Source organism: Panthera leo, chromosome B4, assembly GCF_018350215.1.
Source record: "Panthera leo isolate Ple1 chromosome B4, P.leo_Ple1_pat1.1, whole genome shotgun sequence".
Lineage (NCBI taxonomy): Eukaryota > Metazoa > Chordata > Mammalia > Carnivora > Felidae > Panthera > Panthera leo.
This window is the reverse complement of record NC_056685.1, coordinates 58,494,872-58,512,855: the sequence shown is the minus strand read 5'-3', so window position 1 is coordinate 58,512,855 and position 17,984 is coordinate 58,494,872. Positions and strand designations below refer to the sequence as shown.

At 36.8% G+C, this 17,984-nt stretch overlaps 1 protein-coding gene across 15 annotated transcripts in view; it reads left to right on the top strand.

Moving 5' to 3' along the window:
• Positions 1 to 17,984, top strand: part of LMNTD1 (lamin tail domain containing 1) — a 511,366-nt gene that overhangs the window by 435,228 nt on the left and 58,154 nt on the right. For 11 of the 15 annotated variants that reach the window (XM_042946096.1, XM_042946097.1, XM_042946095.1 and 8 more), the window contains 2 exons: positions 3,448 to 3,503; positions 7,691 to 7,721. Coding sequence is in view for 4 of the 15 variants with exons in the window: in XM_042946102.1 (XP_042802036.1) it covers positions 3,448 to 3,501 (54 nt within the window). In the remaining 11 variants the exon portion in view is untranslated. Of the gene's footprint in view, positions 1 to 3,447; positions 3,504 to 7,690; positions 8,311 to 17,984 lie in introns of those variants that run through there. The other 4 variants (XM_042946102.1, XM_042946101.1, XM_042946100.1 and 1 more) reach the window with 3 other exon arrangements.

Sequence of the window (17,984 nt, the reverse complement as noted above, 5' to 3'; positions counted from 1 at the left end):
TTCTGATAGAATGTGGTATACCCTTGGAGCTATTAGCACACAGAGGCAAGGCATGAGGACACCATGAAGGAGGTGCACTTAGGAAGGTTAACCTTTGACAAAGCAGATGTGTTTGCATTGTGTTGCCACCGTTTCTCCTAGGCCTAGAGAGAATTTGCATTCTTTTTGCTGAGATTACCTCACAGAATGTGGACCACACTGTCAGTCTTCTTCTGTAGCTCAGTTAAGTGGCAGGAATTAGTATGAAGATAGTATCCTATAGACATTGTTTTAAGCAGGCAGTGTGGTGTGTGTGCGATTTAATGTACCTTATTTGCATGCTGTCTGATACCCTTTGCCTATCATCTGTGATCCATATTGCACCCTGTAGTGGGATTCATTTTAATTGTAGACTCTACAGCTACAACTGTCTTCCAGACAATGTTATTATAGTAATAATAATAATAACAACAATGTTCCTTTGTTTCTGAAGACGGCAGAACCACACTATAAAAGCCAATCTGTTAGAAAATAAAGGAAACTAGAACATAGATAACATGCAAGAATTAAACATTTAAAATCTCACCACTGTAAGCTCTATATATCGTAAGATCACATTTATGGAGTTTTACTTTAGTTGGACTGTAGGCAAATTCTCATTACAGTTCAAAGGTCTGGCTTGTCTGTGCTGGGATCAAAATATTTCTTCCCTATAAGAACATATTTCTAATCCATAATAATAACAAAGGAAAAAATACAAGTTAGAAATAAATTATCTTTAAGTATCCTCTATATAAGTTCTTTGTTCTCTATATTGATGTTTACACTTGTGTCACATTATTTACATTTATTGATTAAGAATTTGGAATGTTGAGTGTTACATCTCTGGTTTTTACTTAACGTTATATCTATCTATCTATGTATCTATCTATCTATACACACACATACATAGTACTAATCAATAATATAATTAGAAATTATATGAACTGATATGTAGGGGAAAAAATCTGACTATCCTTTAGAATAGCAAAGGCCAATTACTTGGACCTCTTACACATAGACTGAGTAGAAAATAATTAGTTGAAGGAACACTGAAAACTATCAAGGGTTTGTGTCCAATTTTTGTTATCAAAATAACAGCATCAAAAAATCAAGAACTTTTTTATAAAGGAAATTATATCACATCATGTATTCAAGAGGTAATGATTTTTCTTTCTGTTGCTTGCTTTCAGAAAATTTATACTATAACATCACCATATTCCTACAGGACATTTTTCTAAATAGTAGACAAATAAAACCATTTATATGTCTCTTCTTAAAGGTGAAATAAAGTTTTTTTTTAATAATCATACAAAGAATTTTAAGATATTAGTTCTAATGACAGAATGATTGGATAACTTCATGGCTAGATCTGTTATCTAAAAACAATTCAACATTATAAGACAAGTATTTTAAAGTAATTTACCTTTAGTTATGAAATATTATAATCTCATTTATGGAAAAAATAATTAGTGAACCATTTTTTCACACAAGTAAGAAATACTATTTCAGGAAGTCAGAGTATTGTAAGATTAAAGTTACTAGGGGGGCACCTGGGTGGCTTAGTTAGTTAAGCATCTGACTCCTGACTTCAGCTCAGGTCATGATCTTAAGCCCAGAGTTGGGCTCTGTGCTGGCAATGCAGAGCCTGCTTGGGATTCTCTCTCTCCCTCTCTTTCCAACCCTCTCCCGCTCATGCAAGTGTTCTCTCTCTCTCACTCTCTCCTTCTCTCGAAATAAATAAACATTAAAAAAACAATAATAGGGGCGCCTGGGTGGCTTGGTCGGTTAATCGTCCGACTTCGGCTCAGGTCACGATCTCATGGTCCGTGAGTTCGAGCCCCGTGTCGGGCTCTGTGCTGACAGCTCAGAGCCTGGAGCCTGTTTCAGATTCTGTGTCTCCCTCTCTCTCTGCTCCTCCCCTGTTCATCCTCTGTCTCTCTCTGTCTCAAAAATAAATAAACGTTAAAAAAAAAAAAAAATATTTAAAAAAAAAAAAAACAATAATAAAGTTACTAAGGCTGAATGCTTCGGGCTCAAATAACCATCAAGAAATTGCCATCACTCACTGAAATTGAAATAAACACCACTGCTACTGATAATTCTGTCATTAAATTTCAAGAAATTATAGATGGGAATTTTTTTATAAATATTTTTATCTCTAAAATCAGTACTTTGTTGGCTGAAGAACAAGTTTTCAGGGTCCAATTCAAAACCTCCATCCTCAGGCCACTCAGTTTGGAAAGACATACATAAAATATTCACGAGGTTTGTTTCATGCCAACAAATTGCTCCAGAAGATGAGAAATGATGAGCTAGATTCTTACATCTGAGCCACTGTCTCTGGTATGGAAAATACCTTAGAAACCTATTCATGCCCCAGGTCCACAACTTACTATTCAGAAAGTTTTCACTGTGATGAGCCAAATAGCATGCTGACTCATTGGATTCAGAAACCTATTAGTGACTAAGAGAATCACTGTGTTAACCAGAAGCACCCTGCATTTTTGTTCATCTTTCTTTCAGATCACACTTTCACATCCAGCCTCTGGATATTGTTTCTTTGTAATCAAATACTGGCAATTTAACTTGATAATTCTTCTGAGCTTTCAGAGAAAAAGAAAGGGTTAGATATAACTGAGTAGCTTTTCCTGTAGTTGTTTTTTTTTTTTTTCCAGAGGAGCTCATTATTGTCTGTACTTTGAAAATTATTTTGCCTTCTTATCTTTTATTTTACAGGAATAAAAGAACATCTCATTTCTGGGCTAGAACTAAGTGGTACTTGGTATTATTCAATTGAGTGCTATTTCAGTTTGATACTCTCATTTTCTGTGTAGAAATTAAACAAAGTGACTTTCAATGGCTGCTTAAGTATATAGAAGTGAAGGAGGCCACCATATCTGTCACCTCATTCATCACTGGGGTGAAGTTAGCTAAACTGAGAGGCTAAGCATCATTTACTTCTGTCCACACACCATCTCATGCCTGCCTCCTGATGCAGCCTGATTTCTGTACCTCCCTTCACTAGCTACTTCATTATTATGGCAGCTGTGAGTGTAGAAAATAGAGAATTTGAGGAATTTTACAGGCTGGTAAAATTACCCCGCAATCTCAGTTTTTAAAAATATATCTTTCAGATGGATATTTCTTCTCTCAAAGTTTTGATTAATTATGTCTTGAAATATAAGTTTCCTTTTAAAATGATTCACTGAAAACTTGGGCTTAATAATCACACAATACTCTTCAAGTAGTTTTCAAACCCCTTGTTTAAAGTTACCATTAAATAATGTCCTTAAACTTTATATTTCTTCTTCAAAGAAAGAAAATTCTTTTTTATAGTTTATTCTAGGATTTGTTTTAATGTGAAAAAAATCACTGCTTGGAATATTGGATTCTCAATCTCTCTCCTTTTGGGGGGGGGGGTTGCAGGGACCACGAAAAATAAGACATCTGAGTTACAAAAGCAATAGGCAACGAACTTAAAGGTAAGTAACAGTATTGCAAATTTTCCTTCTCTGCAGAAAAATAAGAAGACTAAAATAATTTGTAAATATAAAAAGCCATCAGAACATGGATTGTTCTCATATATTCTATAGTCATTAATTTTCTGTTAAATATTTATGTTGCTTTTGGATGCATCAGTTTTTATCTTCCCTGTTGTATGATAAACTTTCTAAGAATGGGAAACAAGGAAATTTCACATCTTTACTTTTTGCCCTATATCCTCATGCTATCCTTATTGGTGGATAAGTAAGGACAATTAGAATCCAGAGTCACTTCAAATACTCAAAAAACATTCTGCAACTATACCAATACATTTTGGTTCCTATGAGCAACAGATTATTAATAGCATAACAGAAATTGTTCTGGTTTAAGAGATTGCAGATGCTCTATAGTTTTATGTCTCTTAAATGGCAATGAAAGGGAGGATTAGGAACTCTGACCTCTGCTATTCAGTTGATAAATGACCCTGTATCATTTAACCAGTCACTTTCTACATTGCCTCATCTTTTTCATGATATTAACAGCTAAGTAATTGAGGAAGATCTCAATGGCTTTCTGTTTTGTTGGTGGTTGTGTTTAAAGTGTTCCCCAAAGAGCTGATGACAAGTGATTTTTTGTGGTCAAGGATTCCTTTTGGTCAATATTCTTCTCTAGTTTACATCCTCTGCTGCTCTAGTGCATAACTGATCTATTTATATGTTTTCTTGCTCTTTTTTTTTTCTTGCTCTTTTTTTTACGAGTAGGCTTTATGTTTATTCCTTGGTTTAAGAATAAAGCTGGAGCCACCTGATCCCTAACTTGTTAGTATTCTAGACCCTACTGGCAGAAATGGCCTAATTTTACCACTTCACACAACCTACTGGCCTTTCATAGTGCCCCCTTCAACCCACATCTGTGTACCAACCTTTCAGTTTTTCTTAGATTGCTCAGCTGGCCCAATTTATTTCAGCTTGTCTCCCTCTAGATTTTCTCTAATCATCATCATCTTCTATTTTTCTGAATGTCACCTACTCTTTTACAAGTCTACTTTTACTCTCTATTTTTGTAGCATCATTACCCTTGAGCTTCCAACTTCCTAAAAATATGGTGGCCCCAACCTCCCTGTTCTTCTGAGAAGCTTTCTTCTCAGACACTTATTATAGGACATCAGGAATGTAGAGATTTCTTCAAAACACCTCATTTTAGAGCAACTGAAGTCTGTAGAGACAAGTTACCAAAATTCACCTTATAATCAACCACAGAACCAAAACTAAATCTAAGGTCTTTTAACTGCAGAGAACTGGAGAATCCAGCCTTGATCCCCACTGATATCATTCCTGCCCTCAGAGGTCTACCTTCCCTGGGACCCATTTCCTCCAGTTGATATAACCCTGAGCAGAGTGTAGTTGAAATGCAAAGGAGAGAATCTAAAATCCACCACAGACATTACCAACCAGCACTTCTACAATTCAATTACCTTTCATTTCTGTAGCCAGGAAAGAATTATACCACATATAAGTTGGAAAGTGGACATGTTATTATATATAAAAACAAGGATTTGTTGTTTTTGGGTTTGGTTGGGGGGAAAATGTTTTGAATCCTCTTATTGGATATTGGATAATATAATTTTGGGAAAGGTTTTTGGCCTCTGTTGGTTTTCTTCAGTTCTTATTTTGCTTAACCACCATGGTCACAAATTTGTTCATTGATTCCCCTCTGTAGGAGATTCTTTGGTAGGCTTGATTTTTTTTCCCACCCTGTTTTGAAAAGTTTCAGGTGGCTTACAGTTTTCTCAGAGCCTCCACCCCCATCTGGTGATATCTTTAGGACTGACCATCAGTGTGCCCTCAGAATATTTCTGAAGACTTTATTGGGAACAAAATTTTACTGTATCTGTCAGTGAATAAATTTTATATGGTAGTCAGCTCTTAGGCCAGAATGTCTATTTACGGAAAATTGTTCAGAGACTAAGTCATCTTTCAGTTCTCATTGATATTCATGACCTTTCCTTGGCGACTTATAATGCCATATGCTCATATAGCATTTCATGGTTTTCACATTATCTTGTTTGAGCCTATGAAGTAGGTAGGCTGATATTATCTCGTTTTATGGTTGAAAACACTTTAGCTCAGAGAGATTCAGTGACTTGCCTAAAGTCACTTAGATAGTAAGTGACAGAGTTAAGACTAGAATCCTAGCATTAAGATTGTCTTTGTCTTATTGACCCCCTCCCAACTCATCTGAAAGGAAAAATACTTCTTCTTATTTAGAAGTAGAAATAGGAAAGAGACATTTTTACTCACAGAAAAAAAAATAGGAGTTGGCTACCATGAGAATCTTAAGACTGCTCCATACAGCAGAAAAGATTCAGGTCTTAGTTCCAAAACTGCTAATTTAACAGACTGCTAATTGTTGGTACAAACAGCAAAGCAAAGTTCATTCTCAGGGATCTTTGACTGCTAATCACATTTTTGTGCTACAACTGATTAAAACCATGCAGTTGTACTAGGAGTCACAGCTCTCAAATGCTCTTTGCTCAGTACTTTGCAAGGAATGTGTGGGAGTTCTGCTGTGTGACTAATGGGCAGTGTAGGTGGGTGATGCCACAGAAGTTACAGAAACAGAAATTTCCATGAGTTAGAGTTAGAGAACTCTGGAATGACCAGGTAATTTCCCTGTGTCTGCCACCTGCCATATGAACTCTCAGACTTGACAGGAGACACTGAGGAATCTAGGGTAGAAAATAGAGAGGGGATAAAGGGTAGGGACAGAAGCAGGATTTGTTACCTATCACCAGCACTGTCCTCAAGAGTATCCAATTGCTTAGGACCTGACAAGAAAGCACCAAAATTTGTAAATACAGGATATTAAATTCATAAGTGGTAACAGTGCCTATACCTAGGAGGCACTCCTAGCAAAGTACTGGTGATGGAGTCCTTCTGTGAACTAACCTATGTTCACATATCTCTTAGTGTTCTGAATGGCCCAAAGTGGACATGAGATGAACTTCTAGCCCTCCAAAGAAACTTCTTTGGGACCCTGACAAGAACCATCCATAACAATTTCTCCTCCTGGGGTTACTTTTTGTGAGCAATGAGTCCGTATTTAACAGCCCGGAAAAAGGGACTAATACTTAACACTCCTTAATGTGAAACCTTGCTAAAGAAGTCTTAAAAATCTAATGGTTACATTTTCTGGTGTCAAATGTTTTTACTTTTTAATCTATACTTAGTTGTATATTCCTGCCGTTTACTCATTAATATTTTTCTCCTATCACCTCTCAAAGTGTTATGTTTCCAAAATTCTTCAGTTGAAATGTCATGAATATTTGTTTCCCACAATCTCCTTCCTTCAAAGTCTGCTTGACACCCTGTTCTCTATCTTCCCAGCCTAATCTTACTGTGTCACAGTTAGGTTGTAAGAAGGGAGTAAAAAGACCTGCAATCTATATTCACACTGGGTCAGAGGTATTCCAGAGTTTAAAGAAAACTAGATGCTTATGCAAACATCTCCAGTTCCACTTTCATAAAGGAGACATAGAACATAAACATCTCAGAGTGTGAGGTCTCCTTCTGACTCCTAGAGAAGACTCAAGCAGTTCCATACACAGAGAAAGGAAACTTTCCCTTTTTTATTACATTTTTATGTTTTATCTCATATATTTTAAATCCAGGAAACATCTTAGATATTTAATGAAAAAGATAGTTAGATAATATTCAGGTACCATCAAGAAGGAAATGAAGGGTACAAACATTTAGAAATGGCTCATCACACTGATTGCCTCAGAACAATTTTGATCTTCATATTCAAGGCCAGAAGTAAACAATATCCATGACCAGCTAATGAAATAGGTATGCTGCTTAAGAATCAAAGAGCCCCCTACATCATAAATCATCATTAAAACTGTAACCTAAATAAGCACACGTTACAGAGTTGAGTTAGAAAAGAGAAAAAAATGAATCCTTTCACCTTGGTGAAAGTTGAGGTATCACAAAATAATTTCCTCCCTCCTATTATTGTCCTTCATCCCTGAGTAAGTTCAAGATCTGCTATTTCCAGGGCTTAATTTAAGATTCAGCTGAAAGAAAGACTTTAAATATCTCTCCTTTATATTCTATAACAATTTCAGCATATTTAACATCTGTGTTCTATTTCACCATGCATTGCCATTTATTTTATTTTTCATCAGGACAATAATATTCAAATCTAGAGACTACAAGGATACCCAACATGTCACAGCCAGCCTTTCACAAGGGAGAAGAAGCCAGCAGCAAGCAAGAAAATGGTTTATTTTAGAAAAGATAATTCCTCAGGACTTTACGGTAACCATTTCTTAAAGAAGGAGATAAAGTTTGTGATCAAGTTAAACCATTTGTTTTCTAGGCTGTAAAGAAAAACATTGGTCAAAAGCAAAAGCATCCCAGTTTTCACTTTATGCATATAATGTTCCCCAATAACTAATTTCAGTCTTTTATAACCTGCCCAGCTCTTAGGTCTATCATTTCTGCCATTTCTGCAGGTGTATTTTCTAAAAGCATGTTTCAGAAATTCTGAATCTGTGGTCTGATTCTTTACACTTGGAATCTGTTCTGTATCATTAAAGCACAGATTAATTTAGCTTCCTAATGACTGGAAGTAATAGGTGATGTTTCTATGGAGTAACTAGTTGGGTGTTTTTAAACCCGCCTGCACTTACCCCAAATTCATCAAAGATAGTGTCTTTTAGGTGCAGTACTAAGTCCCAAATCTCATGTATATGAAATATCAAGAATGTTTCAATTAAATAATCTGATTGAGCTACTTTTTTATTCGACCATTCTTACTCCTTATTCTCTGATAATCGTATTCTATACCTGCCACAAGTATAGAATTTGAAAAATAATGAAATGTACTCATTTTTAATGTTGACCCTCTTTGTAGTCAGAAGGTATGATTGCTTCAGTTTCTGAGAACAAATCCCATCTATATCATGTAACCCTGCATAATTTAATTTAACTTACATTGATTTATGTGTATTTATATAACTTGTGAAGAAAAATGGGGCATACACAGTCCTGGAATGTGAGGAGTGAGAGAAGTATGGATTTTTCCCAGTATCTGTTTAAAAAAATAAAGAAAAGTAGGGCACCTGGGTAGCTCAGTCAGTTAAGCATCCAACTTCGGCTCAGATCATGATCTCACTGCTCGTGGGTTCGAGCCCCACATCAGGCTCTATGCTGACAACTCAGAGCCTAGAGCCTGGTTTGGATTTTGTGTCTCCCTGTCTCTCTGCCAGTCTTCAGCTCACACTCTGTCCCTGTCTCTCCATCAGAAATAATAAACATTAAGAAAGAAAGAAAAGTAAAATAACCCCAAAATCCATCCAGTGGTGACTACTGAACTTTGTTTCATTACATTCAAACACCAAGACTAAAAATATCTTATTTTTAAAAAGTCATATACCAAAGCACTCAAACATATACCAATATTCATAGCAGCATTATTCACAATAGCCAAAAGGTGGAAACAACGTAAGTGTCCATCAACAGATGAATGGATATTATATTATCCACCCATTAAAAAATGAAATTCTAATATATACTACAACATGAGTAAACCTCAAAAATGTTAATGCTAAATGAAATAAGCCAGACACAAAAAGGTGAATATTCTATGATTCCATTTATCGGAGGTACCTAGAAGAGGCAAACGTACAGAAGTGGAAAGTATAATAGAATTTACAAGAGACTAGAGGAAAGAGTTAATGCGAAGTTATATTTAATGGGTATGGAATCTATATTTGGGTTGATGAAAGCATTCTGGAAATAGTGATGATGGTTGCACAATATTGTGAGTGTATCCAATGCCTTGAATTATACATTTAAAAATAGTCAAAATGATAAAAAAAAAAACCTTTAATAAAACTGATTAGTTTTTCCAAGGTGAAAAGTAAAAGTCATATGCAAGTCTAAAGCATCTGAGAAGATATACATTGCTTAACAAAAAAAAATTGTCAGATATTTTGGGTTTAATATAAAAAGGATTCACATTAACCCCTGCATAGTGATGCAGCATAAATATTTTCTAGTCACCAGGCCACACTGATCACATTATTTCCTCATTCTTTGGACATTTAGGAATAGACTTGCCGTTTTCAGAAAACTGCCAATAATACTTCATGCTACTTTGAACTAGTAAGTAGTATCTTTGAATCACGTGTTGGCTAAATTGTGTAGGCTGTTCTGTCTTTTTTCATGGTTACTATAGAAATTGTGTAGTCCTGGTGTTATGAGACGACCACAGGGCATCAGAGTACACAATAAAAGTTAACTTATTTCATGGTTTACAATTTCTTCCAGCTGTCCCCTTTTGTGATTATCATGTTAACATTGAGAGTATAAACATACAACCAAAAGGGTTCTGGTAACTATAGCCAATAAGCGATCTCACCCGTAACAGATTTCCAACCTCCTTCCCTCAAAGATTTGGATAGAAACACATGAAAGAAGTGGCATGTAAGCTTCAGGTGTTTCCAATTATTTCCCTCATATGAGCAAAGGTTTCCTAATGCAAAACACGTTTCAGCTCAGATAGTTTTCCTTATATTTAAAGATTATGTAGTTTCAGAAGAATTTCATCTACATATTCCTAATTCATCGACACTTCATCAATAACATAATATCTCCTCCAATCATTTCCTCTCTGGGTGGTTGAAAATATGGTACATTTAAGGACTGTTTACTTTTGCGAAGTGCACTTTTAGAAAGTGTATAACCTTTTGGCCCTGCAAAAAAAGAGAAATAAATGCTCAGTGCTGGGATTTGTAGTAGATTCCTTGCCAGTTAAGTCACCACAGAGTGTTCTAGTACAATGCCTCAACTATCTTCCTGTGCAAGAACTGTCAGTTTCTGTCCAGAATGGTATACGTGGGGGAAGATAGACCCACCTTTGCTGGTGTAAATCATTTACTGCCTAAATGTTAACACTCAGGCAAGCCTATTTAAGGATTACAAGGAGAGAATGTGGATTTGGAGCATTTTGTTTTCCTAAGCTTCTGTGAGTGAAAGTTACAACATTGATCATTTAGGCTTCAGCAGCCTTACATAGCAGTGAGCTTTATCTCACAGTTTCAGAAATTTCCACTTCATTGTTGCCTTCTGAAGGTTAGCAGCACCACTCTGTTTGTAATTACTTACAAACAGAGGACTGTAGGACTTGTGAGGATTATTTCATAGGGCATTTGAATAATGACACCGCTAAACAACATTCACTGTTTAGGGAAACAAATTCATCTACAGGTGGATGAGCCAGATGAATTACAATGAAAAAGAAATCCTAAACCCTACCTACTGCTGAATATTTTCCAAAATAGGTGAACATCTCAAGCCCTACCCCAGCACATTCTGTCTGCCCCTTCTACTCTCTCCCTCTCTCTCTCTCTCTCTCTCTCTGTCTCTCTCTCTCTCTGTCTCTCTCTCTCTCACACACACACACATACACACACACACACACATACACTTTATGATTTTGGCAAGAAATAATGAAAAAAAATGTGAAAAGATAAACACTGCTCTGATGATGAAGTGTTTTTGGTTAATTGCCAATGAGTTTTGACGAGGAAGCCAAATTTTCAGATCAGTATCAGGGCTAGAGTTCTTTTAGGAGGTAAACTCCTGCTACTCTTAGCACTTGATCCCAAGTCCAAGTAGAGGAGGCATTAGATTCTAACAATCTGAGCAAGTTTTAAATGTATAGCAATAATACAACTTTGCACTTAGAGAATGTAAGTGGTTACCACTCATTTATGTTTATATACATATGTACTTGAAATATATCTATATAGACATATTCATAACATATTCATATTCTTTGGAATACATTACAAGAAAACTAGTTACAATTATAAATTTTGTTTTATTTTTAAAGTTTTACCTTCCTAATATTTTACTTTTCTTAGGCTAAAGACAGTTTCAGTAGGTTGAATGCCATGAAATTACCAGCCTGTTGTTTATATTTTACCACAGTATGAGAAAATGTAAAACTTGTGAAATTGTTTGAAAGCAGTATTGTCTGATCTACCCATGTTCTGTATGTGTCCGTATTGTGGTCCTGAGAAAGGAGAAAGTTTTCTCTAAATAAGAGGTTAGTGTGATGGCCAGGCAGCCAGATTTTGCCTTAATATCAACAGATTGCAAGGATGAGTGATAAATACTCTTCCCTACCTTCTACTTGTTTTGCACATTAGATTTTACAGTAGTCAACTAATAATTAGAGTTAGGTCAAGAAGGAGGAACATAATAACTGTGAGTGGAAATATCATAGGAAATATTTTTCAAGGTCATTTCTCATAATTCCTGCTCTGCTGAAAACAGGGCAACTATAAAGAGCTTGGGGATGGGTGTGGGTAGGAGAACATCCCCTCCCAAGATAGCTCATCCAAGTGACAGGCAAATTGTTGCTGACCCACGGCCTCTCCATGAGGCAGCTTGGGCTCCCTCATACAAGGTGTCTAGGTTCCAAGAGTGAGTGCCCCAAGCAATAGGAAGTGGAAGCTACCAATTTCTTAAGACCTGGCTGCAGAAAATGACACAGCATCACTCTGCCATGTTCTATTAGTCAAGGAGCTATGGAGCCTATATTCCAGGGGAGAGGACATAGATACCACTTCTCTGTTGGAGGCCTAAGAATATTGTGGCCTTGTTTTAAAACCAGCACTACTTGTAAATCACCAAGAAAATACATACTTCTTTTCAATTTGATCTTGCCTTTTTTATCTCATTTGGGAATGTGTGCCCCAATCTTGGAAAATAAAATATATCTCCTAGTTAATTTGGTGGACCAGTTGAATCCTGCTATTTCAAAGAATCACAACAAAACAGCAAGAAACTTTATTTGGGTATATTGTGAGCAAGGGACACCTGTTTAAAATATTGCCTTGAAACAGTAATAGGCTGTAGAAATTGTAAATTACCTCTTAATTTCCTGCACCACCTGTCTTGGACCCCTCAATATCTTTCTCTCTTTAAATCACTAAAATATATGTGGATTAGCTAGAGATACATTTTGAAGGGCCTGTAGTTGTATTTTAGTTAGTTTGTATTTTGTAGGCTCATTTTTCCCTGTCATGCATTCTTAATCACCAAATTTTTTTAATGTTTATTTATTATTGAGACACAGAAAGAGACAGAGCATGAGCAGGGGAGGGGCTGAGAGAGAGGGAGACACAGAATCTGAAGCAGGTTCCAGGCTCTGAGCTGTCAGCACAGAGCCCAACGCGGGGCTCGAACTCACGAACCGTAAGATCATGACCTAAGCCGAAATTGGACGCTTAACTGACTGAGCCACCCAGGTGCCCCAGTCATCAAATATTTTTTGAGCAACTAGTATTATATGCTAAGCACTGGAATTTAAAAGATACATGATTCATGGTTTTATGGGACTCATAGGCCAGTGGAAAACATACTTGTAACAAAAAACAAAAAAATCAAAAACATACTACAGTAAAGCTAAACACAACATCTCGTGGGTTCTTAGAGAATGAAGAATACCAGATAGGTGCCATGGAGCTGATTTTAAGAGAAAAGTAAAGATACTTCAGGCAAACGGAGAAAAGGAAAGTTAATCGGCACATGCAGCAAATAAATGGAAGGCACTGGGTGTTTTGAGAAATGGCCGTTTATATTGGTGCTCATAGAATATGGAATGAAAGGAAAAACAAGGAAATAAGGCTTGTAAGGTAGATTGAGCCAATCCTGAGCTTTGTGTTCTGGGGCCAAGTGTTTGAACTTGCTCCCATACGTCACAGAAGGGACATGGTAATTCCAGATTTGCCTTCGGAGTCTGTCAGTACATTGGAAAGTGAGAGATGGAGAAAGAATTTGTTCCACTGTAATATGATGACTATTTTTCTAAGAAACCTTAACTTTTCCAAACTCACTTTTTATAAAACTTGCTTTAAAACAAAAAAATAAAAACAAAATTTTTTTTCAGTGAGAAATAAAAACATGGAGTATAACATTTCTGGCTACACATATATAGTTATAAAACTTGAAAGTCATTGAGCAAATGCAGTGTTTGATTACATCTAGCTTTGGCTTCAGAGTAAAGGTCTATCTTGCTGTCAGCATACGCTTCTGAAAATTCTCTCTACCTCCGTCATCTACTGTTAGAACACAACATACAAATAAAAACTCAAAGAAGGCAGCCATGGTTTGTGTGATGGGTTCCCCACCCCCCAGGAATTTAATGTTAAGCCAATATCAATCTGTACAATTAACTCATGTTACCAAGTTAATAATGGCATATTGTCGAATCTCCTTTGTGAAAATATGCTACTGGGAAATTGCCAGGAAGTGGTAAGGAGTGGTCTCAGGAACTGAGTAAGGTATTCTGTTAAGGGGGTGTGAACCTAAATTAAAAAGTTGGCTTGAATTATTCTAACCCTATGTTATAGAATTTTCAGGTAAAAACTTCATGGGGAATGGGAAGATAATTCTAATTTTAAAAAGACTTTTGAAAAATGTGCTAATAAGAATGACCTATACTTTTTTAAGCCTGCACTATTAGTTTTTCCAAAGTGAAAATTAGCTCACATATTGTGGTTCAAGATCCCATATTGGTGCTTACTCCCCTATAGTTTGAAATCTGAAGTGAAGTCCAAGGTGTGTTAAATCTTCTGGTTGATTTCTGGTCAAATTATGCTTCTCTCTTCTGTATTTATTTGCATATTAATATCCTAATTAGCATTTTGTTTTTATGTAAATTATCAACTCTCTAAATGTTCCCAAGGACTCCTCCTGCCCTCATTTTGGGAAACCCTCATCTTTCCCAGTAACTCTGGGGGATTATTGATTGTATATAGGGGTTGTTCCGCCTGGTCACAAATTACCTCCTGCTGAATTCTCCAAGGGCTATTCTTGTCTTACCTTCTGCATTTGCTATCCTTTCCCTCAAGCTAAACATTACTGGATACTACCAGAATGAGGCTGAATACTACCAGAATCCTCCACACCCCAAAGTACTTCCTACGTAAGGCTGTGTGTGTCCAGCACACATTGCATTGGGGCAATAGAGAGGATTCATGCGACTTAGTCTACAGCACAGCAATTAACTTAGAACTGAATGTTTAACATATCTGTTCTGAAGTTTTTGCAACATTCCCAGACAAAATTCTGCACCCAGGGGCGCCTAGCTGGCTCAGTTGGTAGAGCATCAGACCCTTGATCTTGGGGTCATGAGTTTCAGCCCCATGTTGGGTGTAGAGATTACTTTACAAAAAGATTCTGGGGGTGCCTGGGTGGCTCGGTCAGTTAAGTGTCTGACTCTTGATTTCTGCTTAGGTCATGATCTCAAGGTCATGGGATTGAGCCCATGTCAGGCTCTGCACTGGGCATGGAGCCTGCTTAGGACTTTCTCCCACATTCTCTGCCCCTCCCCTGCTCACACGTGTGCACTCTTTCTTTCTTGAAATAAATAAACATTAAAAAAAGATTCTGCACTCAGTTATAGTGTGTGTGTGTGTGTGTGTGTGTGTGTGTGTGTGTGTTTGCCCACACCAAGCAATTCTCCAACCTTAGCTACAATTTAACTCAATTCTACCACTACCTGGAGAAAGCATCAAATCCTACAGGTTAAGGGCTCAGTCCTACCTGACTGCCCACCACCCCACCACCACTTTAGATGCCCCTCACAAGTCCAGGTTGTCACCTGTGCTTCTGACCAGAGGTTCTGGTGCTTCTGACCACCTCTATAGATCAGAGGTTCCGACGGACCCCTCCTTGAATTAGATGAATTCACCAAAGCAGCTCGCAGAACTCAGGAAAACATTTTACTTACTAGATTACCAGCTTTTTATAAAAGGATGTAACTCAGAAACAGCCATATGGAAGAGATGCATAGGGCAAGGTATGGGGAAGAGGCTCAGAGTTTCCATGCCCTCTCCCAGAGCATACTACTCTCCCCAAATCTTCACATATTCACCAAACAGGAAGCTCTCCAAATCCCATATTTTTGTGTCTTTTTGGAGGCTTCATTACAGAGACATGATTGACGAAATCAATGGCCACTGGTGATTGATTCAGCCCCCCTTCTCCTCCCCAGAGGTTGGGGCGGGAGGTGGGGGGTGGTAATATGGAACTAAACTCTAATCACTAGGTTGGCTCCCCTGGCAACCAGCCCACATCTTTAAATGTTTTCCAAAAGTCTCTTATTAACATAACAAAAGCTCTCTCATCACGGGAAATTACAAGGGTTTGGGGAGCTCTGTGCCAGGTACAAAGACCAAATATATATTTCTTACTATAAATCACAGTATCACACCATCTCTGGGAACTTCTCAAAGACATTGCTCCCATAAAAGTATGTTGCTTCATCAACCTTCCTTCTTAGCCCCATTTCCTTAGCTTCCTAGTCCAGTTCTAACTCCAACCATCCCCCCACCTCCATGGTTGACTTTCCTATTACTTCTCTTATGGAAAATTACTCTTTCTAGCTTTTTTCTTATTGTTGCTAAATAAGTCAATCTTTTCCAAAAGGAACCCTGATTTCAAATTTAAGTAATTAAGTAATGTCTTCTGCACTCTCCAGTATATCCATTGGCCCATTCTCTAATCAGCCTTTGATTTTATCATTATAGAATGCTGAAATATTATTTGGACTTGTTTGCTAGTAGTTTCATTTAATAATTGTTTTTATAGAAAGAAGAGGAAAAAACAGTTATTGAGCACCTACTTTGTACAAGCCACTGAACTAGACAGCTCTCATTTTATCCTCAGGCAACATTGGCCCCCAACACCAGCAGTCAACTAGAGCTCAATTGCAGCTGTTTTATTTACATCTGCCCAATTGCTGTATGGCTCACCTCTGTCAACTGTCTACATCTATTTCACTTTTACAAAGGCAAAGAACTTTGCCTTCTGGTACTCTGGCATGGTGCTAGTCAAAGATTAGTCTCTAGAACAGTTGCATTGAATCACCTGGGAGCTTGTTGAAACCCATCACCTTAGAATCAACCCTAGACTTACTGAGTTACAATCCACATTTTAATTCTATTCCTCAGTGGTTAATATGCACATCAGTGTTGGAGAAGCACTAATTAGAGTTTTAAGTATATTACTCGGATCACAGAAGCTTTGCACATACTTCCTGATTAAGTTGTGCATTCAACTAGAACTACTAACTCAGCCTAGAAGATGTTGATGACCCTACGCCTCCAGAAAGCAAACAAAATAGTTTAATCGTGCAAAAGAGAAAGGAAAGGCTTTAGTTCTGAACTTAAGCTATTCATAAAAATTTTAAGAAGTGATTTTCATTTTTCAAGTTCCCTTCCATACCATCAAATAAGGTTTCCTTTTGTCCACACCTTAACTGTAAATCCTTCATTTTTAACTTTTATAAATTTATCCATTCCATCTAGATAATAGATTTGTTAACTTTTGTTCACTGACAACTAAGGGACATATGCCTCAATAAGTTTTGTAATTGCCATGTGTTTCAGAAATGATATCCTGAAAGAGGAGGTACTATGGTTTAAATTTCACTTATGTTAGAAAAATTTTACGAATATAAGTAAATCCTCTTTGAAATTGCCAAATGGAGTTTGGCTAGTTCTTTTGCAGCTAGCAACAAACACTATAGATTTCTGTCATTATCTATAGTGTTTCTTTGCTAAGTGTAGGTTTGTTTGCTTATGTCTTCCTATTTTTTTTTGAAAGGGGGACTTAGGAGATGGAAATATGGGATAATGTTACAAAAAAGTAAATTGTACATTATAGGCTTATTCAAAACTTTTAAATGTTCAACAAGTAGGGAGAGCTGATTTGGAGCAGGGAGCTGGAATCTCAAAAGATATTTGCTGAACTGTTTGTTTTTTTGTTGTTGTTTAACCTCAGATAGTTACCAAAAAATAAATTTTCTGGTTTCCTTTAGATTTTATCAGTAACATTTTCACAATATCTCTTTGGTATAAAAATAAGTCTGGGGTGCCTGGGTGGCTTAGTCGGTTAAGCGTCCAACTTCAGCCCAGGTCATGATCTCGCAGTCTGTGAGTTCGAGCCCTGCGTCGGGCTCTGTGCTGACAGCTCAGAGCCTGGAGCCTGCTTCTGATTCTGTGTCTCCCTCTCTTTCTGCCCCTCCCCTACTCATGCTCTGTCTCTCTCTGTCTCAGAAATAAATAAACATTAAAAAAATTTTTTTTAATAAATAAAATAAATCTAATATATTATTTCAAATTACACTAATAAACTGGTAGCTATATCATAAAGATACTGAAAGCTATATAAATAAGTATGCTTGAAATCAGTACCTACAATCTTTATATACCGTTTTTTCTTCTTTTTGATTTTCAATAATATTATTGGATTTTCTTATGTAATTTTATCATAAACATAGTACATATTGCTTCATAGTCTTTATAACTGCTTAAAATGCCTTGAGTTGAATCTCATTTATTTATCTATCTATTCACCTATAGGACATTCAAATCATTTCCTAAATATTTCCTATTG